Below are 21,534 nucleotides of genomic sequence, written 5' to 3' on the forward strand. Positions count from 1 at the left end.
GTCAGCCACTAAAGTTAGTAAAATGGTCAGCAAACAGAAGGTGAATAAAAGCCAAAAATTTGTAGATTTTCAAATGTTTGTTTTTAAGAAAAATAATCTGTTTTTCTGTGTGATGTTTTCTTCCACTTGGCAAGAAGGGTGGCCTAGTTTACCTTCTCTTTGCTGACTACAGGCTCTGTAGAGTGAATTTAGGCTCCTGCTCAGATTAACCCAAGTCTTCTCTTTCCTTTATTAAATTCTGCCTCTATGGTTCTGCATTTATTCATTTAACATATTAATGTGGGAGTTGGCCCACTGAGATGCTGCACCACATTATCACACGCGCCACACTGATTATAAAACTGCAATATGTATAGCACGCACGTTAAGAACAAGTAGTTTGTGGAGAAGATCCATGGCTACTGTAAATTGCCTGTGCTTTGAGGGGGATACTCTGAACAGTACTTGGGAACTTTCTGGTAGTTTAAAATATAAATGCAGGCGTGTTTATCTTGCTCTAGATCTGGAATTACTGAACTGGCTTTGTGCACAAGCAGAGAAATTGGTCTGACTTCATAAACTTTCTCCTGCTTCCAAAAAATAATTAGCCAGATACCTATCTATAACCTCACTTGAATTTTGAACAAGAGAAATGAAACATTCACGGGAGGCAACAGCTCAGCAGGTACCTGAGAGTTGGTGCAAATAATGATAAGGAGCTGTATCAAGCTGGAGACAAAGGCCTGGTTTTTACCTGATGCACAAATGCTCGATGTTTTTAAATCTTTGCAAGTGATAAGCACACTCCTACACAGTTTAGCAGAGTTATCTAGGTTGGTGATCTGCACAAAAATGCCCATCTGGAACCCCCTAACCTTCTTGGTTTGGTGTTTATTTGCTGTGGCTTTGCAGGCTGTCTCTCTGTGCCCAGGTTTTCCCCATCTGTAAGCTGGGAATAAGCAGCAGGCAAATGGCTGGCCAAGGCCGGGGAGCTGCAGGGAGGCTGCAGTCTGTGCTGAGTGAACTAAGTTGTTCTTAACCTCGCCTTGAAAAGAGTTTAATAGTCAGGGACTAGATGAAGGCTAGAGCAAGCTTAGCTCCTGGTAGATCCTTGCTTGCTTGCTGGAGGAGGGACTTGGTTTCTTTTTGGAATCAGGTAACAAAACCATGCCCAGCAGAGAAGAGCTCCCTGTATAATGTATAAGGTACTACTTGGAGTAAGTTTCTATTTACTAAAAAGAAGAAATTTGCAGTTTGATCCTTCCAATTTCAGAGTGTTTTTTTTGTTGTTGTTGGCTTTTTGTTGTTTTTCTTAGAGGGGTGGATGTTGGTTTTTTTGGTTGTTTTTAAGTGCTGTGTTCACTTGTTCTGGGCCCAGTGCTCCTGCCACAGTAATGCTTATTTATAAGATCAGAACCTTGAATTGGATGAAAACAATCACCAAACACTCACTGTGGTCCCAAAGCAACATCTATTGGAATTGCCATGTGCTAGTGAAGCAGACAGGGCTGCCCAGCCCCAGGAACAGAGCCTAGAGACTTAATTCCCCAAGAGTAAGGCAAAATTTAGTAGAAATACCAAATCTGCTGCTGCGGCTGGGTGTCTCTAACACTTGACTGATGTCAGTTTTGCCTGCTCTTTGAAATGAAGCAGATTTTTTTCAGAAAAGATCAGAAAACATTATATCACCTGCCCAGCTGGTTTCTTCTGGCCTCTCACTCACAATGGCTGATGTCAGGAGCCTTTGCTGGTGCTGCTTCATGGAGCTGACAGCAGGGAGCTCTTGTGTTTGGTAGGACCCATCTGCTGCAGATCTGCTGCACTTTTCTTTAACTCAATTTTGAGTTCATTTGACTGTGCAGTGGAAAGCTGCCACTAGTTTGCATCTCTCCTGCATTCACAAGTGAGCTTAACGTCCTCTTTCTCCATCAGAAACTGTTTTGCCCCTTAGATTCTATGGTTACGACTTGGACCATGCTGTTTAGCCTTGCTGTTCCCATTCTTGTTCTTTAAAAAGAGCTTAAAGGTTTTGTTTTCCTTCTGTATTTTTAAATCCCAGCTGCACAAAGAACTGGTATTTGTAAAATTAAGAGAGGGTGCTGGCAGAAGTCAGATCTTCTGGCTTTTCAACCTTGGCAGGGTTAACAACTGTGCAGGGAAGCCAGTTGTTAGGTCAGCTCCCATCTCGTGGAGTAATCCCTTTTGGACCTCAGCGATGTTTAGACACTGTCGCTCTGTGCCCTTCCTAAGTGAAATAGATTTAAAATAAAATAGGAAAGAGAGACCGTGGGTCTGAGTCAACAGCGTTAGCAGTTCTGTATTTCAGCCTGACTTACCAGTGAATTATGATCTGAAAAACTTGCTATGCAGAAAACATTACTGTGCAGGGCATCAGCACGTCCATGACCCAAGTGCTGCTCAGACACGACACCAATCCCCAGCTCAGCCTCGTAGACAGCTGTATTTTGGAAGATAAAGTGCAAAAAGCCAAGCTGACTTCAGCTTGCACAGAAGAAATACAGGCTGGGCTTGTAAATGCTGCCGCGCTCCAGGCAAGCCTCTCTGTGCTTAGGTTAAAAGGCAAAGCTGCTGCAGCACTGCTGGCAGTGCAAGCCAGTCTTCTCTCAGTTTTCTGAATAACTCCTGAAATCCTTTAGCTAATGTGAAGGAAAACCATCAAGGCATGGAAGTCCTGGAGATCTTCAGCTCTGTACAAGTAGGTAACAAAGCTGAAACCTGAGTTTATGCCTGCGCTCTGGGGAAAGCCATCATGTGAACTCAACCATAGTGGCCACAGGAGAAGCTGGACAGGAGGGAGCCAGAAGAAACACAGCTTTCTGAATTAAGCTTCTTGTACATCTTTCTGTATTAATTACTTTTTAGTACGTTAGTTTAAGTGTTGGAGGACTCCAGCTAATATTCCACTGTATTAGGCATGGTATATAATGAAAGACAGCCTGTGTTATGATGTGAAGAAATAGTTTAAAGGGACAAGAAGAATTATTTTCCCCACTTGATACAGGAAATCTGTGACGGCTTCAAGGCCTGAGCAAGGTCTCTTGAGCCCCAGCCTGGCATTTGTCTGTGTGCCCATCTTTCCTGTCCTTCCCCTCACTGCTGAAAGCTGGCATCTTGTTAAATAAAATAATTTTAAATTGGGCATTTTAAAGCTTTGATCGCTGATCAGATGATCGACTGGGAAGACTGAGAATGCAGAAAAACAAGTGGAAAATTAATTTCAACTGGAAAATAAAGCTTTCTAAGCTATTTATGGCTTTACCTTTCATCTCAGTGGGAGCCCCTGGTAGCAGCTCCATAGATATTAATTGCAGACGGGTACACTCGTAGGTATCAGCTTCCATATAGAAATCAGAGTGGGTACTCCTCAGGCAGGCACTGATCTGCAGTCTTCCTTCCAGACCTTGCCACTGCTTGGAAACAGCAAAATTTTCTACTCTTTTCTACCCAGAGTACCATCACGTCCTTCATCTCTGCGGTCTCTGTAGAGCAGAGGGCTCTTGGACAGACTGAATCTGCAGAGGGTTTAAATAGCAAGGTATAGAGTATTTGTCCTGTGGAAAAAAAAACGAAAAAAAAAACTGGGATGGCACATGTCATGCTGGTGGAAAGCAAAGCTGTGTAATGCTCAGCAAAAGGAGTTTTTCTTTCAAGCTCTGTTGTTGTGTCCTGAAAGCCCCCAACAAGCCTGTGATGGAGAGGATGTGCAGCGAGGTCCAGCTGGAGCAGCTGACAGAATTTGGCTCAATAGCCCTCCTCGTGAAATGCAAAAGCTAACAAATCTTGATCAATTAGAACAACTTACTTTGAGAAATCCAATTACTTTTCAAACAAACGCCTTTAAAAATGAGCAGCTCTTTTCCTTTATGTATCTGAACTCCAGCCTTGTTTTTAATTGCTGCCTGAGTGAAAGCATTTGCTTTATTGACCAGGGTGCGGATCACAGCTCTCCTCTTTGCAGCACAGCCCCTTCCCAACCCGAACGAAGCACAGGCTGGAGAGCATAGCTTTGTGCTTTTCCCAGCTGTGGCCCCTGCAGGCTGCGAGACGCAGCACGAAGGCAGCTCCCTTCTACCTCCATGCTGTTGGGTATTTCCAAGGATTAATTAAGGAGCCCAATCATCCACCAGCTCCCCCTTTGGTTAATGGAAATAGATAAGCTATTTCCAGGGATGATTCATGCCGAGGACTCAAATCCTTCCACCTACCTTCCTCTTCTCCTCCATTGATGACAGCAGACCCGCAGTGGGTGGACTCCTATTTTCGGGGCCTCAATGCAGGGTCCAAAGTTAGCCGGGATGAATCTGGGCTGCCAGAAGGATCATCTGTTACTACCGGGTGTGAAGTCAGTCCTGCCCAAGTGGGAAGCCTCTGTGAAACAGGAGGGCTTTTAGACTTTCTAGATGCCATACTGCAAGCACAAGCAGATGAGCAGGCTGCCCCCCAGCTTGTGCTCAGCGCTGGGAGCTGGGCCCTGTCTGGTGCAACTACTTTTTTGTTACCTGCTTTTTCTTCCACACGTTTATCATTCATTCAATTATTTTTTTTTTCCATTTGAGGAGAAGGGATTTTCGGTGGGGGGTCTATGGGATGCGCTTCTTTCGTGCTTTTTGAGGTAGCTCAGGATGCAGAGCAGGAGACGTTTTGCTCCTGTTGGGTTGTCTTGTCTCCCCTACTCACACCTTACAAACCTTATGCCTAGATCTTGTCCACGTTGGATGTGTTTCCTCTGAGAGGGCTCCCAGCAATGGCAAATAACTGTCCCTGCCTGTCCCCCTCCCAGCAGCCTTCCTCAAAGCTCACTGATGACAGCTTCAGGCCTCACACCATTTTTTTGGCCTGGCCCCAGGGCGCATCTCAATTTCTAGACACTTTCCGCTGTCTGGCAGGAACATTTGTTTTCCTTGTTTTCATTTTAGTCCTCATTCCTTCCTTTTCTGACATCCTAGTTAATTTGTCTCCATGTCAGGGCTTTGACTTATTTATTTGTTTTTACTCTCTTCAAATACCTGCAGATACTTATCAGACCTCTTGTTCTCAGCTAGTGTCTTAGACAAGCCCAGGGATATTTTGCTTTCTTGTTTGTTAGCAGTCAGCCTGGGTGCCTCCACCATCCAAAACCCCTGTGCTAGACCTCTGGAATAACTTTGCTGAATTGCACATCAAGGTCAAAATGGATTTGCTTTCAATTTCTCTCACAGAAGAGCAAATGTCAGGCCTAGGTTTTCTTTGCTAGCCTCTGCAGCTGGAAATAACAAGCTACCCTGCTCCCTCGTATTTGCAAGGATTAAGACCAAAAAAAAAAGAAATCCACAATATCCAGAGAAAAGGGGAGTTCTGAACAGCCTCACTTACTACTACTACTTTACTTCTGTTTGTGAAACCTCTTAAATCTGTACCAGGATAGAAAATCTCAGGGCACAAACCAGAGGACAGGTAATACTCTGCATGTCCACAGCAGCCTCAGCCTGTTTTTGACATCCTAGAGCTCTTGAGGTAGGCACACACAATAAATTCCTGTTATTTATCCTTCTCCAGACTTTGCTGTCTGAACTTGGTGATATACAGTGGGAATCAGAGTGTCTTACACAGGAGACCAGCTACCCAGAGAGTGAATAAGGAATGATGTAACGTGACTGAAGGTACAGCTCCATCCCCCCATGGGAAACACTTCCCATTTACTCCCCCGATAAAGATCATTCTTTACATCGATGTGGCAGGCTGGCTCCTCACGCCCAGCCCATAAAGGATATTTCACACCACGGTGGGCACAATAGCCTTTGAACTACTTGGTTCCACTTGGCTGCAGCTGTCACTGTCAGCCTTACCTGTAAAGAGCAGCACACAGCACCAGGGCCTCATCCTCCCTCTTTGGGATCTATCCAGGTACCCACACGAAGGCATATTCAAGCCAAGTGCAGCCTTTTCCTGCATATGAACCAAGGCAAAACCAGGTTAAGAGCAAACACTGGCTTCTGTGGGCTTGTTTGGGTAATCTTGGTGTTTCTATCTTTACTTAATGTATTTTAAAGCAGATGTTTTCTGAGCATTGGGGATGTGGTTCTGTCTCTCCACCCTCCTATCCCAGTTTCATATCTTAAGCAACACTTAAAAGCTTTTGCTCTGTGCTGCGTTATTTTGTTGGCATAGGGAGCAACCGTTGCAGGAATTAACTGAGCTGTAAATAATAGGAAACTTATTAACAGGTGAAATATTCGTGAGCAGCTTAATATCCTCATTATTAATTCAACATATAACCTCATGTAGATCCCTGCGGTGAAACCTGTGCTGTTAGCTTATAGAAGAGTGCTATTTCCAGGGCTTGCTGTGAGATTTTAATGCCTCCCCCATGCATTATTGTATATCATTAGAAGACACCCTTCAGAACGTTTGTCGTTAAAAACCACTGCTTTTTTTTCCTGCTGGTTCTGCAGAAGAGTCAGCTTTAGACCTGCAAGAACTTGTGAGCCAGGGGAGGAGAGTAAAGGACAAAAGCAAAGGGGAGATACCTGGGGAGATACCAGCATGGGATGAACGAAGTCTGGGGTCTCTGCAGGGAGTCCCATCAGCATGTAGGCTGGACACAAGGCCACAACACAGGTCCAGCATCCATCCAACAAAAAACATGGGATCCAAGTGACCTACGAGGTCTGTCCAGCAGGCAGAGACAGGACATAACTCAGTAGGAAGTGAAGGCAGCTCGCAGCTCTATGCCGGTGCTTTTCCTTGCTTTCCTGCTGGGGGACAGCAGGAGAGCCGCACTGCTTCCTAAATTGCCATGTTTCAGGAGCAGCCCAGGGGCTGGGAAGCTGTAAAGGCTTCACAGCCTCCCTCAGCAGGGCCCATGGTCAGCAGCAGAACACACAGCACGGCTGGAAGCCGCTGTCACATAACCCCAAATATCCTTACTGCACCCCTGCCAGCCCTTCTCCTGGCCTCTGTGGCTGTGTACGCTGTTCAGTGCTCATTATGTTAAAACAGCCTTTGAAAAAGCAGCGCTGTCTCCGAAATCCTGCAGCCGTGACCGTTCGCAGCTTATGATCCTTTTTTTTTTTTTTTTCCCCTGCGTGCTGCATTCTGCAATCTCGCAAGGAGGAGGGCTAACAAGGCTCGACTTCTCTCCTTGGAAAAATCTCCCCTCAATTTTCCCTTCTGCAGTTTTAATGAATTTGCAGTCTCTTGATATATTTACCAAGCTGGCCGTTAACGTGCCAGAGCTGGCCGGCGCAGCAAACACGGCTCTCACCATAGGGCCGTGTATTGTTGCCGCGCTTCTCCGCAGCAGTAATTGGATGCGTGCTGTGCCCCTCGGCCTCGACAGAAACAATTTTCCCGAGCTGTTCCCTGTCATCATTTCACCATAGACGTGCTTGTTCTGTGTGTTCTGGGAGCAACCACAAGTTCAGGACAAGGCTCAAAATGCTCAAAATGAGTAACTCTCACACTGCAACTCCTCTCCCTCCTTCCTCAGACAGCGCTGCGATGAGATGTGTCTGACAAACCCTTTCTGTACGGTGAAGAGAAAGCAATTAGGCTCCTGGAAGGCTTACTTCATTAGCAGGTTTATTAATTTGTGTCGCCGGGAACCCTGCCATAAGTGAGGGAGTGTTGGTTTTCTTGATGGGCCATAAAGCAACCTTGGTCTGGGTTGAGCAGCCAAGGGGTAATGAGAACGCTTGCATGTCAAGTGTCTCGATAAAACACCAGTAAGATCTGGCTGTGCTGACATCAAGTGTTTTAAGATGCTTGTAGGGTCAAGCTGTAGTAATAATGCATGAGGTGATCGTGATGCCACTGCTGAGCTAGGGGAAATGTGAGTACAGCGTTAGGCTGACCGACGTGGTACACACAGCTTGTATGAGGAGCTCGAGGATGTTGAGGAGATGAGCTTACAGGTTAAGGGTATTTTGTTCTGTTTACCCATTGTTTACCCATGCTGGGCATCCTGACTCCTCTTACTCCAACTGCACAGGGCAAATCTGGGTGTGAGAAGTGGCTGCTCCAGGCGGGGATGGCTCCTAAACCATTTGTGTCTCCCACATGATGGTGGCAATGCCAGCAGACGTTGCCCTGTGGGAAAGGGAAGCAGGCATCTCTCCATCCCGACACATTCAGACTGATCTGATATCTGTGAAAGTCTGTTCCTGAGGGCTTCATCCTGCTGGGGACCTCACACTGGGGATGCTGCAGCCTTCTGCTCCCTCTCCACTCCCTACCAGGACCCAAGTGGAACACACAAAGAAGGCCAGGGACATAAAGCCATCCCAGCAAGGGGCAGAGACACACAAGGGTGCTCAGCAGGGTTTAGAACATGCATCCAGAGTACTCTGACAGCATTTCTGCCTCACACTTTTAGCACTGATGGGCACTGTGTTCAGTTCCAGCTGCATCACTGTCACGGCCGTGTCCGTACCAAGACGCTTATTGATTCTTTAGTGCAAACGGGGTTAGATTCATACAGACATCTAGACTCCACTTCTGACTTGCTTTTCCCTTGCAGGGCTGCTGCCAGTGGCCTTTCACTCAGTCTGATGGAGCGTCTTATTGAGAGGTACGGGGAGAAGATCGTGAAGATGCTGACGGTGCAGTACCGGATGCACGAGGCCATCATGCAGTGGGCTTCCTCGGAGATGTACAGCGGCCGGCTCACTGCTCACCCGTCAGTAGCCCAGCATTTGCTCAAGTAAGTGACTTATTCCTTGGTGGTGTAGCTGAGCAGAGATGTCTTTTTTATCCCAGTGCATGTGGGATTTGTCCCTTTCCCCATGATGGAGTTTTCCATTCCTCCCTGTGATGGCATTTCTCTTTCGTCCTGTATTTCATTGAGGAAACATTCTTTGTAACAAGAAGCTATGCAGAGTTATCTTCCATTTCCTCCGTTGGTATGATAAATGATTATTATCATTGGGATGATAAATGGTTAAATAAAATCCTCTTGCACCTGCTGACAAAATACAAAGACCTGACCTGCAGTGGGATGACCCCAGTCAGCATTTCCCTGCCTCAGGCTTTCACTGAGGGTAGGGCCAGATGCTGACTTTTACTGTTTTTCCACATGTCCAAGCAATTACGTGGACCACCATGTCCTAGAATTGACATCAGAAAGATGAAAAAGCAAGATTCCCTTTCTGGCTTGGATAGTTTTACTGCCAAGCCAGCACCTGAGGCAGGTCCAACAGCATCAGATCCTTGTCTGCAACACTCCTTGTCTGCAACACTTTACCATTCCTTTGGTAATTCAGAGGAAATGACTAGCGTTTCTTTTCCATTGCATCCTGGGACCGGCAATTGTTTGCCAACACATGCTGTGACTGTCAATAATTGGTGCTTTTTAAAACTGCACTCAGCAGAATTCTTGGGAGGTGAATGGGAAAACATTAATTCTCTCTGTTGGACTTGGAGAAGCACAAAATACCACAGTGCCTGTCTGCATAGTGCTTTTGTATTTTTAGCAATGCTTTTTTTTTTAATGCAGATATGTAGGAGTTGGAAAAATTGAAATTCCCCTAGAATCTCTTCATTTCACAGTGGAAATAGAAAGAGATAGCAGGAGTAGTTTTGGACAGAGACAGCTGGAGAGGCCATCTTGTTGTGCTCGTTTCATAATTATCTTACTTGTGAACAATGGGAACAATACTGTGAGATAGGAACCTGTGCCCAGACAAGAAGAACAAGCTTTGTGTTTGAGACAGCCCCGACACCCCCATCTTCATCTGCTGCAGCCAGTGTGGGGATTTCTGCATGTGTCAGCATGCTCTGCAGCAGGGCTTCAGCTCTACTTACAGCAGAGAAGCTATGCTGAATAATGTCATGGTTTATATATATTTTGTATGTATATATATATGTAATTATATAGGTGTTGTGCAGTGAGGTCTTTAAGGAAAAAGGCTTCTTTCTGATGGTTCATCTCTGCCAGGAGCTCAGCTGAGATGGACAGGACTCATTCAGCAATGTTTTAGCCACAAGGATCTAATTCCAGGACTGGTGCCATACAAAATGCACTTCTCAGTTGTTCTTGTTCCTTGACATGCCGATTTTCCCGTTTAGCTTCACAAATTAAAAATAGCAGCTAATGAGAAACCCCAGGCAAAATGGTTTGAAACCGTTAAAATAGGAGCTAATTGAAAAGTTGAAGTTAGCGGACTGTTATTCTGATGAGCTGGCTAATTTTTATGGTTGATAAAGGAGTGAATGTCTTTCTTTTCAGCCCACAGGACAGCTTTGTCCCTGCTCAGGGCCCTTTCCTGCAGATATCGATGTCTAAACCTGTAATCAAATCTGCCAGCCCACAGCCCTGCTGACATATCGCATGAATACAGCAGTCTTCAGCGCAGGCACTAGAGCACATAAAATTATTTCTGTGCTTTTGCAGAAGACAGATAAGGCAGGGCCTTGATACTGGACCACAATCCTCTTATATATGGGTTACTACTACAAGTTCTTTCATGATATTTGTGACCACCTCGTGTCTTTTGTTGACTTAGGCCAAATGATTTGCTTAATGCAGTACCTGAGCGAGAAATAAGCAATTTTTTTGTCTCGGGTAGTTCACAGAAGACCTCTCTTACAAGCAGAAGCATCCTAGGGAAGTCTCAGGAGTACCCACAGGAGTTACCTGCTCCTGCTGAAGAGCAGTCAAACCCTGGGCTGCAGCTGCAGTAGCATTTACCCAAACTATGGTTTTGGGGCTTTTTGTTACCTCCTTCCTAAGGGCTGGTGGCCGATGCTCGAGGAACCTGAGCAGTCCTGAAACACGGTGCGAAGAGCGGGGTTCCCATCTCTGCCGAACACATTTTGAGGTATTCCTTTGAAGAAAGATCCGAGGTGACCTAGACCATAATCACCGTGGCCTTTCTCTGAAGGGCATCATTGATGCAAGTCTCGTCTCCTCTACCTGAAACATAGACACGAGGCTTTGAAAGAACTGCAGCTTTGCTCTGAATGGCTTTCTATTTCCTTACCAACTTCTGCTGTGACTTCAGAGGCACTTCGTCTGTCATCTGCTAGGGATTTCTCCAGCACCATCTTTTCTCACAGAAGGGAACTTTGTTTTCCTGCAGTGTCTTTTTGAGGGGGGGGAGGAATATTTCCAAAGGAGCAAAACCTTCTTCCCACATCCCCCTTCCTTCTGAAATGGGTGACAAAGCACATCAGAAACCCCCACACATCTCCGGAATAAAGTCCAAGAGACTGCAAGCAGTATTTTCCAACATTCAAAACATTTGTGACTCAATCTGTGAGGAACTGGTTTGAAAATCACCAGCAGCTTCTGCTGTCAGTTTTTTAAAGCGCTGGGTGTCCTTTCTCTTAGCACATTTTTGGGGGCCAGCACCCTCTCATTGATGGGGAAAATGGGGGAACCCCTCCTAGTAGGACCATCAGAAGCCAGAATGCCCAAACTCACCCAGCTGGGACCAGCTCCTCCCAGACAAAGCACAGGGTCCCCAGTTATCCCAGGGCAGCACACTGAGCCTGGACCTAGTGTCTGGCTGCATGGCTGACTGAGTTTATCCTTGGAGGGCAAGAGTCCCTCCAGGAGAAAAAATCCATTCTCGGGTTAAACCACAACAGCACCAGAGATCTTTTCTCCAAGGTAACAGCTGGCTCTGCTGCAATCTCTTAAAAAAGAGTGAATTCTCTCCCCTGCAAGATTTATGCAGGTAATTAGTCCTCTGAAGCAACATTCCCAGGGTTGAGGTTGTTCCTGGCACCGAGAGATGCTACGAGGTCTTCCTGTGGCCACTACAAGCAGATGAAGAACCAGGATTTTCTGCGTGGAGACCTCAACTTTTGCTCAACTTTCTGCTCACTGTAGGAGCGGGGAGCGTGCACCCCGGGCACTTTTGCAGGGCTTTGGCTCCCCGGCATAGCTGTGCTGGTCTCTGTACTTCCCAGCCATGCATCACAACAGCACTAGCTTCGAGACAGCAGAAAAATGAGTTTCAGTCAGGAGAGGAGACTCCTGTTGTCACTGGAATGAATAATGTCCCAAGTCCTTGGGAAACGGGGCAGTCGGAGGCATACAAATGCAGAGGAGCAGACACGCAGTTCTGGGAGTCCTGAGGAGGAGAGGCTGCAGGTGGAACTGGAAACTGGCTTTGCCTTCACTTCCCTGCCTGTCATTTGGAGGTAATCCTCCTCTTTGATGGCTTGCCGTCTGCCATTCTTATTTGCAAGGCTCTCCAGAGGCACAGCTCTCCTTGACTAGCACGTGAAGCACCGCAACACCTTATTTCAGAGCTCTCTTGCCATCTCTGGGCTTTCTCTTCCTGCCCCCCATCACCAGTCCTCTTCCTAGGCTGTGAATTCAGCAAGCAGCTTTCTCGAATAATAAAACGCGGCTTATTAAATTTCATTATTTTCTTGTGAATGCAGAAGCTTTAGATATAGAAAGGATGTGAAAATCCAATTCCTCTGTGGCTCCCTGGGCTGCACTTTCTTGTCTTGCCCAACAGCACTGCTGTCAAATCTCCAGTAATGCTTCTTTTCCCTCTGAGAGCAGCTGCCACGTCTCCCTAGGCCTGCGTAGCTTTCCTGTTTGAGGTCATTTGAGTGAGATGCTGCCACCCACACACCGTGCCCCTGCCTACAGCAGCTGGGCCGTGCAGCAGAGGCACTGAGAAAGCTCGCAGCGCTGCTGGCTGACCCAGCTCCTCGTTGGTGTTCTGGGAGTAATTTAAAGCACGATCCCACAGCGCAGAGCGATAAAGGCTCCTCAGCTGTGGCTTCCTGGCATTGCCAGACTTCCCTGGGGCTTTGGGACTTCCTCTGCTGGTGGCTGTGGTTGCAGTCCTGGCACTGAACCCAGGAAGTCTGGAGATAAAAGCCCGAGACTCCCCCCAGAGCTAAAGGGCCCTGCCCAGTTATCACTGTACGTGGCAGGCTCTTCGGTAGCATCACTGCCAGCACAAAAAGGACCAGAGTTTGGAGAAACTCAAAGTGGGGGCATCTCAGTTCTCAGATGGCTGTGGTTGCCCCACAGCCTTGTCCCTGGGAAGCAATACCCAGCTGTGTTTTCCCCCTTTGCCCTCGCTGTGTTGCTGGGAGGAGTAAGCAACCAGACAAACGAGGGCCCTTCTGGCCCAATTTCAGTGCTGTCAGCTGGCCCTTTCCCAACATCCTTTTTTTGCAGGGACCTACCAGGAGTCACCTCCACGGAAGAGACCACGATCCCCTTACTGCTCATCGACACTGCCGGCTGTGGCCTGCTTGAGCTGGAAGTGGAAGACGAACAGTCCAAGGGCAATCCAGGTACCACTGTTTTGGGAAAATTGCAGGAATTCATCGAGGTCCTCAGCCTCACGGCTCAGTCACAGTGCTGAGATGCTCCCCCTGAGATACAGGTGGGGTCCCCAGGGAGCCAGGCACTGGAGGCAGAGCTGATGGCTAGGGCAGGTTGGGGAATCCCTGCAGCAGATACCTCACACAAGGGAAATAATACTGAGCACGGCACGAGGCTGTTTCAGAGAGGCTGTAGATGTGGCTCAGAATTGCCTCCCATTCATCTGCTGCTTTCATAAAGTCCCACGTGGCTGTTCTCCATGAATCTTCCCGAGACACCGAGTTCCTTGTGTTTTTCTGGCTTAAAAAATAGGTTTCATTATAAAGATTGAGTGTGAAGTCGGGCTCCATAGCCATTCTCATAAAGCAGGAGAAAATATGAAAATGAAGATGCTGCCTCCTTTGCGTCCCTGCATTCACAGCAGGCTGAATGGATGTGATCTGCTCTTCGGGGATGCTGCTCGTGCTCCTCTATGCTTGGTCTGGCTCGATAGTGCTTAAGAGGCTCGTGGAGGGCCTTGGCCACCCCTGCCCACCACACGACACACTTTTCCCCCAGTGGCTGAGCCACGGGCTTCTCTGGCCAGTACCTCTCATGTGGCCAACGAGAGCATTTGGTAACGCTGCTGCCTGCTTCAGGGATTCATTTGGTTTCCCTGCCAGTGCAGACCTAACACCAGTGACAGACTTCTGAGGCTCCAAGTCCATCTCTGACAAGACAGGGAAAACAGACTGTAAAATACAGAGGCAGATTATTACCAGCTTGATTATCTTTCTCGTGAAAATCCACTGGTTTCAGTGCCTCTCGTTTTCCCGTGCACCAATTCCCATGGCCCCACTGAGACAGAGAAAGGCTCTTGCCCCCAAACGGAGGTCTAGAAAAACTTCTGCAGGATTGTTCAGGCGCTCTAAGCAGGGGATTAAATGCAAGTCTCCCAAAATTTGGCAGGCTGCAGGTGCTGGATTTTAAGACGTGTTTTGCTGCAAAAGATGGTAAAGGCAGGCTGGCAGATAAACGAGTGAAATAGCTTACACTCATATTTAGCTTGGCCTTGTTAGATCTCTCTGAGGCAGCCACCAGCCTGAGTAGTCAGCTGTTTGTGGCAGGCTGTCTGCGGAGTCTGGAAGCTCTGAGCCCACAGGTCTGAGCACGAGGGTTGTTTCTGTGACCACGGGGGTGTGAGAAATGCAGGAGCTGAAAGATAAAATAAAACAAAGCTGGGCTTCTTTCAGCCACAGACTAGAGACATGAATTTGCAGTGAGGTCCACTTCAGAGGGAGACTAAGCCCCTGCCTGGATTATTGTTATCTCTTGGATTAAGGCAGGAGGGCCAGGGAAAGCCAGGGGCTGTTCAGAAAGCTCTCTTCCTAAGCATAAACATAGACAGCTGGTGGCTTGGCAAGGCAAGAAGCAGACAGGGTACAGCTCCAGGAGTGGGGCTGCGTAGCACATCACCATCTGTCCAAACAAGCCAGGCTGGGAATTGTTGCTCCCATGCAGCGCTGAACCCCAGGCAGTTCTTGCCTTGGCCTTTCCTCCCTGTTTAAGAGGAGGTGGGCAAGCTTCTCCAAGCCACGGCACTCCCAAGCTGTTGGTTTCAGCAGCCTGAAACCATTCCCGTCACTTTTCCTCCTGCTTTGTGCCCTAGGAGAGGTGCAGCTGGCCGGTTTGCACATTCAGGCTCTGGTGGAAGCTGGTGTGAAGGCACGAGACATCGCTGTTGTAGCCCCCTACAACCTCCAGGTGAGATGATGCTCTCTTTCCCCATGTGCACTGTACTGGATCCAAACCTTGACACTTCGAGGAGGGATCCCAAAATATCCTCAGAGGAAGGAAGGTGGAAGTCAGAAGCAGAAGCCAAATTTCATAATAGGCTTTTATGGCCAATTTCTCGAAATTTAAGCAACTCAGGGCCACGGAGGTGTTGTCAGAGAGCTGGGTTATTTTCCACTCCCAGCATCAGGAGCCAGTACTTGGGAGACGCAAGCACTCGTCCTTGTGGATTTGAGATGAAGGCACTTCTCCAGAGCAACATCATTTTAATTCTTTTCACCCAAGGCTTTTCTTTAAACGTGATGTATCTCGTCTTTTCCAGGTGGACATGCTAAGAGAACACCTTTGCCACAGGTACCCAGAGCTGGAAATTAAATCAGTTGATGGTTTCCAAGGGAGAGAGAAGGAGGCAGTGATCCTGTCCTTCGTGAGATCCAACAGGAAGGGTAAGAGTTTGCTGCTGGAGAGCAACTCCGTGGGGAACGGGGAAGAAATAGGAACTGTGATTGCTGAAAGGTCACTGGTCTCGTTGCCAAGTGCTGTGGTTTAATTTCAATTCTGTCTCTAGCACTTCGCTCTGCACCAGTTTACTGGCAAGAAGCTTCCATTTCAGCTTTTTTTTTTTTTTTTTTTTTTTTTAAATGAACACATTTGCTGTCACAATTGTAGAGAAGGCTCCCATGCCAGGCAGCAGGTAAAAAGGCAGCCAGGACTGCTTAGTTTTCCAGAATCGAGGCCTCAGAAATGATTAATCTGGAGTCCCAGGTGTGGCACCTATCAGGTTAGCACCACGCTTGCTGGAGTGCTGAGCGCTTCATGCAGAAGGTGGAAATCCGTGGGGCTCGGAGACTGCTTCGGGTCGCTCGCTCGAAGAAAGTAGGAGCTGGCATTGCAAGTCACGCACAGAAAATGCTCCTTTTGGAAGCGAAATCTGGAGCGGAAAATCGAGTTCTTCTTATGGGTGGCTGCAGGGGAAGTTAATAGCTGGAAAAAAGCCGCAGCCCCGGAGCCACCGGGCTCCTGTGCAGAGCCATCAGCCCGTGCCACTGGGTTTTGTGACAGCCAGCTCAAGCAGAGGGCACGTGTGGGATCGCCCCCTGAGTCACCTCTCTCCCCCAAGGGGTTCGCTGCCCTTTTCAAACCCCAAACAAGACATCCTTTGCTGCACTGACTCGGCTGCTAATGCTGCTGACGCCGAGACACCCAGCGTGTGCTAGGTGGGGGGCTGATGTCTGGAAGGAAAAAAAGGGGAAAGGCTGCATGGAAGGGGGAGGTGGTTTGGTGTTTTTAAAGAAAGCCTGGAGCAAGAAAAGCAGCACGGGAGGAGGATGGAGGTGGGGTGCAGGACTAAGAATAGTCTCTATTCACGAGTGACTCACCTCGCCTTTGCTTAGTGGCTCAGCGGGAGCTGGTGTCCTCTCCCATGGATGTGGACCCCGGCCCCATTCTGGTGCACAGCGAGCAGACAAAGCTCAGCCCAGTCCCTTTCCTGGGGCACGAGCAGCTTTTTGTGATGTCTGGGCATGGCTCTGGTCTGCACGGGACGTGAGAGATGCCGTTAGCACCCTGTGAGACCCAGGGGAGAAAAGCTCCCCTATTTTGTGACCGCGTTTCTCAGCTCAGGGGAAGCCAGGCACGGTGCCCAGCAGTGCCCATCCCTGCATGGCCATCCCGGAGCCAGCAGGAAGCCCTCGTGCTGGATCAGAGGGGCTGACCTTGCCCCTCTAGTCAGGGAAAAACTTCCCCGCCGGCCTCCTCTTCATCCTCAGGAGCTGGGAACTCGAGAGCCGCCCACGCTGCCCTTCTCCCTAGCGGATCCTCACTGAGTCATCCTGGTGTTTGCCAGCTCTTCGCTTCTCTCCGACAAAGTAGCCAGACAGCAGACCCAAATTTTGCAGAGCTGCCTAAACGCCTGGCGCTGTCAGCCCTGCGTGCACCGCGCGCCTGGGGGCAGGCAGGGGGAGCTCCTCTGGGGCGGTGAATTTCTGATTTCTTCACCTGCAGCTCTCCTGGTGCAAGGGGAGCCTCTTCCATATCACTCCCTAGGCGTTTCCTTCCTCATCCCAGCCTGATCTCACGTCCTGGGCTACCCAGGAGATATTTCTCCTCCCCATGTGCTCCGGGTGTCACCCAGCCCTCTCCCCACCCCAGGGGAGGAGCAGGGACCCCAGGCTGTGGCTTTCAGGCCGCAAACCAGAGTCAGGAGCCCTGCACCCACCGACGGTGCTGAGCAGACACCCGGTGAGTGACCTGGGGGGGCCTTTTGCTTTCTCCCTGCCAGGTGAGGTGGGCTTCCTGGTCGAGGACCGGCGGATAAACGTGGCGGTGACCCGCGCCCGGCGCCACGTGGCCATCATCTGCGACACGCGCACCGTCAGCAGCCACGGCTTCCTGCAGCGCCTCGTGGCCTACTTCAGCCAGCACGGGGAGGTGCGCACGGCCTTCGAGTACCTCGACAGCCTCGTGCCTGAGAACTACTCCCACGAGAGCCAGGGCGAGCGGCGGCAGGGCACGAAGCCCCCTGAGGCGCGGCCAGCCGCGGGGAGGAAGCCCAAAGCAGCAGCAGCCGCCAAAGCAGCTCCGCGAAAGAGAGAAACGCCTTTTTCCCCGAGCACCAGCGGGCCTGGGGAAGAGAGCCAAAGGACAAAAGATGCCACGAACACGTTTAAAAGCACGCTGCTGGCCTTCCTGGAGAGCAGCGAGGCCCAGCTGGATTTCCCCCCGTCCCTCAGTTCGCACGATCGGATGCTGGTGCACCTCCTGGCAGAGGAGCACGGGCTGCAGCACGGGAGCAGCGGGGAAGGCAAGGAGCGGTACATTACTGTCCGTAAGAAAGAGCCTGGGCAGCCTCCAGCCCCCTCAGCTGCCACCCCCAGCCTTCAGCGTCCCCTTCCTCAGCTGCAGGAACCTCCCGGGGAAGCTCCTGCCCCTGTTGAGACAGGAGGAAGCAGCGAGGGCTCGGGAAAAGTGGACCTGAAAAGCCTGCACCTGGAGAGAGTTCAAAGGGAGAAAGCAAGACGGGAGGAGATGGCAAGGAAGCTTCAGGAGCCCGGTGCTGGCCTTCAAGGTGGCAGCAAGAAGAAAGACAAAAGCGAGGCCAAAGGTAGGTCCTTGCTTCACAACCAGCACCATTAATGATCCTGCTTGGCTGGGTCTGGCTGCTTAAGCCCCTTGGTTTTGCCTCCAGACCTCATGTGCGTGGGGGGCTTGGGATGTGGCTACTGGAAATCTGCAAAAGGGGCTTCCCGGAGCTGTGCTGCTTCGCAGCAGCTGCATCACAAGGGTTTTTTGGGGGTTTGTTCTCTGCGTCGAAGTGGGTGCCTAACTCCCCGTGTCTCTTCTGCCCTGTCTGTAGGAAAGCCAGCAGTCAAAACCGGGGCGGAGCGCGCAACAGAAGAAGATATTGATGCTCTGATTTCTGCTGCCATTAAAGCTGACAACACCTGTGGCTTCCCCCGCTGCAAAGCCAGCGTTACAACCCTGGGCCAGCTCTGCCTCCACTGCAACAGGCGCTACTGCCTCAGCCATCACGTCCCCGAGGTACGCCTGGGGCTGGGCAGCTGCCCAGGTGCTCGAGCAGAGTAGGACGTGCCCAGCAGCATGGCTTCAACCTGAAAGTCATCCCTGTTAAGCTCCCCAGGAAAGATTTCCTTGCAGGGAGGTTAAAGCAGAACCAGCTCAAGAGTAGGCTGGTGATGGCCAAAGATCAAAGATTATCCAACTCCAACCCCCTGCCATGGCAGGGATGCCACCCACCAGCCAAGGTTTAGCCTGGCCTTGAGCACCTCCAGGGATGGGGCATCCACAACCTCTCTGGGCAGCCTGTGCCAGTGCCTCACCCCTCTCTGAGTGAAGAATTTCCTCCTAACCTCTGACCTTCTTTAGTCTTCTTCCTTGCCATTCTTCCACAGCTGCTTGAAAGCCCCTTCCTCCTCAGATCTGGGTAGAAAGAAAGGAAGAAGACAAAACTTAAACTGTTGTCAGGCTTTATCTTTTAGTTTTGGTGCCGAGGCAGACAGGTAGGTTTAAACCTCCAGGGCTGGCAGCATGATGCTTCATGATCAGCCAGCCCTGGGCTTTGAGCCCCTGAGGCAGAGCTGATGTGGCTGGTTGGAGGCTGTGAGGTGATGATTTTCCATTCATCCACAGCCTTGTGCTCCCCTCCTGCATCACCCAAGCGTAGCTCTTGGCCACGTGGAGCCTCCCAGGGCTTAGCAACATTTAGCAAGCCGACCTATAAATCATCAGCAGAGATTTTCCCCTTGTCAACTGCTATCTGTTTCCATGGCAAAGAATAGTTGTATTTATGGTCATTCACAATCCGGGTGGGATGTGAATTTATTTCTTGCAGAATCGCCTCTCTCTGTTGAATTGTAATGAGAACTCCAATGAGAAACAATTGGAAGGATAAAATCCCCTTCAGTGAGTTTTTCTTCCCTTTCAAAACTCAGCCCTTTTTCTAGAGGTCATCTGGCAAATAGCCCGGGACCTTCTACCCATGCCTGACCCTCGGGGGGATCAGCAGGGCCAGGAGCAGCTTGCCAGGCACTGCCCACAGCTCTTCTCTGCCACTGACCTGCCCCAGCAGCAGGGCCAGAAATCTTTACCAGGGCATGGAGAGAACCAGCTGCTGTCTTCTGGGCTGTGTCTGTGTTCCCAAAAACATCAAATGATTTGGGGGCCGACTGAGCAGAAGGGATGAACTTTTCAGAGCCAATTTAGACCCGGTGAAGGTGATTCAAGCTGGTGTTGAGCTTAACACGCGGTTGGGTCACCTTAAACACAACCTGTGCTTCAGTGCAGGCCGGTTTTGTAAAAGGTTCACCTGCACAGAACGAGCCTTCTGATGCCTTTTCTATCATCGCACAGCCCAAACTACCCTAGCGAGGCAGATAACGTGGCTGAAAAGAGCTCTTCTCATTTCCCAAGTCACCTGTCCTGCTTCACTCCTTTTCCTGTACTGAGAACATCAGGGAACGGGAGCTCAGTTTTGTTCCCAACTCACATAGGAACCATAAAAGATCCAGCTCCTCACGTGATGAGCAGGAGTCTCCCCCAAACATTGGAAGTTTCCTGAAGGCCATACTTCAGCTGGCCTAAAGGCCAATTTCCCTGCTGTGCCGATCCCGCAAGGAAAGGAGCCACCTTTTCCTTTTTGTTTCTTGTTAGAGGAGCTGTAAATAAATGGGAAACGGTCTCAGGGAGTACGAAGTAGGTGGGAGAGCACGTCCAGGCTCCAGCCACAGAAACTCCAGACTCCCACACGTGCCCTGTTTCCCACCCGTGTCTCTCCTCTCTCTCCCCAGGTTCATGGCTGTGGGGAGAAGGCCAAGGCGCACGCACGGCAGAGGATCAGCAGGGAAGGGGTTCTCTACCCTGGGAGCGGCTCCAAAGACAAGTCCCTGGACCCCACCAAGAGGGCCCACCTCCAGCGCCGCCTGGACAAGAAGCTCAGCGAGCTGACCAGCCAGAGAAAGAGCAAAAAGAAAGACAAAGAGAAATGAAGGTGCTGGTTACTTCTCTCCGACAACCCAGATCTTTTCTTGGGTTAACAGCTCAGGCTACGAACACCAAAGATGCACTAAAGGGTGGTGCTGAGCCCCAGAGGGAAAGGGGAGCTCGTTCTGGGTGGCAGACAGCTTGGAGCCAGCATGCCATAGACTGCTGAATAAAGAGTCACCGGGCCTCTGGAAACCCCGGAGCTGCTACGGAGGAAGGAGAGCACTTTCCTTTGCCCCAGTTACCCTTATTGACAAAGTAATGGATGTACACAGAGAGGCTGCAGCGTGCCAATAAAGACGGATATTAAAACACCTAAAGCAATCAGCTGTCACTGTGACATTTCTCCTGCTCCAGCAAAAAGATAAATGCCTGTGGGCAGTAGTGGGGGAGGAACTGAAAGGCCCCGGGTGACCCTCTCCTCTTCTCTCAGGAGGATGACTAAGGAAATGGATGCTTCCAGCTCTGCCCTCCCAGCTCCTGTCCCTCCTGGACCCATTACCTGGCCCTGTACCCCCTGAAATAATCCATCCCCCACCCCGCTCGCTGCCTGCTGAGCCTCAGCTCTGTAGCATCTCCTCCACAGCCCCCAGCGCCGTTGGCCCCTCTCCTCAATGGCTCGAGGAGGTCCTGATGAACCACAGTTCTTGAACCACCCCCGAGAAGTGGCTCAGAAAGCCACTTGCTGTCCCCAGGGCAGCAAACAAGTCATTCTAGGAGGAAGGGAAAGCTGCTGAGAAGCCTGCACAGAGGAGGGCCTGGAAGAGGAGCAGCAAAACCACCAAACCATGCATGCCTTGGCATTTAAGAGCTTTGCAGCTCTTGCCCACTGGCGATTTCAGCCTCACTGAACACCAGGGGAAGGCACTCATCTCATCCTGACCCAAAAAAAAAAAAAAAAGCTCAGCAATTTGCAGGGGCTGCACATTAGGCAAACCTTCCTCTTTCTTTCTTCCCAAACACTAGGCGAAGTAGCTAATAAG

General features: G+C 49.7%; 1 protein-coding gene and 1 long non-coding RNA gene across 2 annotated transcripts in view; one reads left to right on the forward strand and one right to left on the reverse strand.

The window, feature by feature from the left end:
• The window catches only part of IGHMBP2 (immunoglobulin mu DNA binding protein 2), a 41,597-nt gene extending 20,732 nt beyond the window's left edge, over positions 1-20,865 (forward strand). Inside the window, exons 9-15 of the mRNA XM_027459156.3 lie at positions 8,498-8,680; positions 13,130-13,248; positions 14,928-15,022; positions 15,375-15,498; positions 17,334-18,155; positions 18,408-18,592; positions 20,359-20,865. Coding sequence (XP_027314957.3) covers positions 8,498-8,680; positions 13,130-13,248; positions 14,928-15,022; positions 15,375-15,498; positions 17,334-18,155; positions 18,408-18,592; positions 20,359-20,556 — 1,726 coding nt within the window. The 3' untranslated portion in view covers positions 20,557-20,865. The remainder of the gene's footprint in view (positions 1-8,497; positions 8,681-13,129; positions 13,249-14,927; positions 15,023-15,374; positions 15,499-17,333; positions 18,156-18,407; positions 18,593-20,358) is intronic.
• LOC140002631 (uncharacterized) lies at positions 3,134-6,626 on the reverse strand. Its single transcript, XR_011809659.1, has 4 exons — positions 6,507-6,626; positions 5,826-5,925; positions 4,206-4,368; positions 3,134-3,551 (listed from the first exon to the last, which is right to left on the reverse strand). It is a non-coding gene; the product is annotated as an uncharacterized lncRNA (long non-coding RNA).
• Positions 20,866-21,534: the final 669 nt, after the last annotated feature.

The sequence above is a fragment of the Anas platyrhynchos genome, chromosome 5 (assembly GCF_047663525.1).
Source record: "Anas platyrhynchos isolate ZD024472 breed Pekin duck chromosome 5, IASCAAS_PekinDuck_T2T, whole genome shotgun sequence".
NCBI classification, from domain to species: Eukaryota; Metazoa; Chordata; class Aves; order Anseriformes; family Anatidae; genus Anas; species Anas platyrhynchos.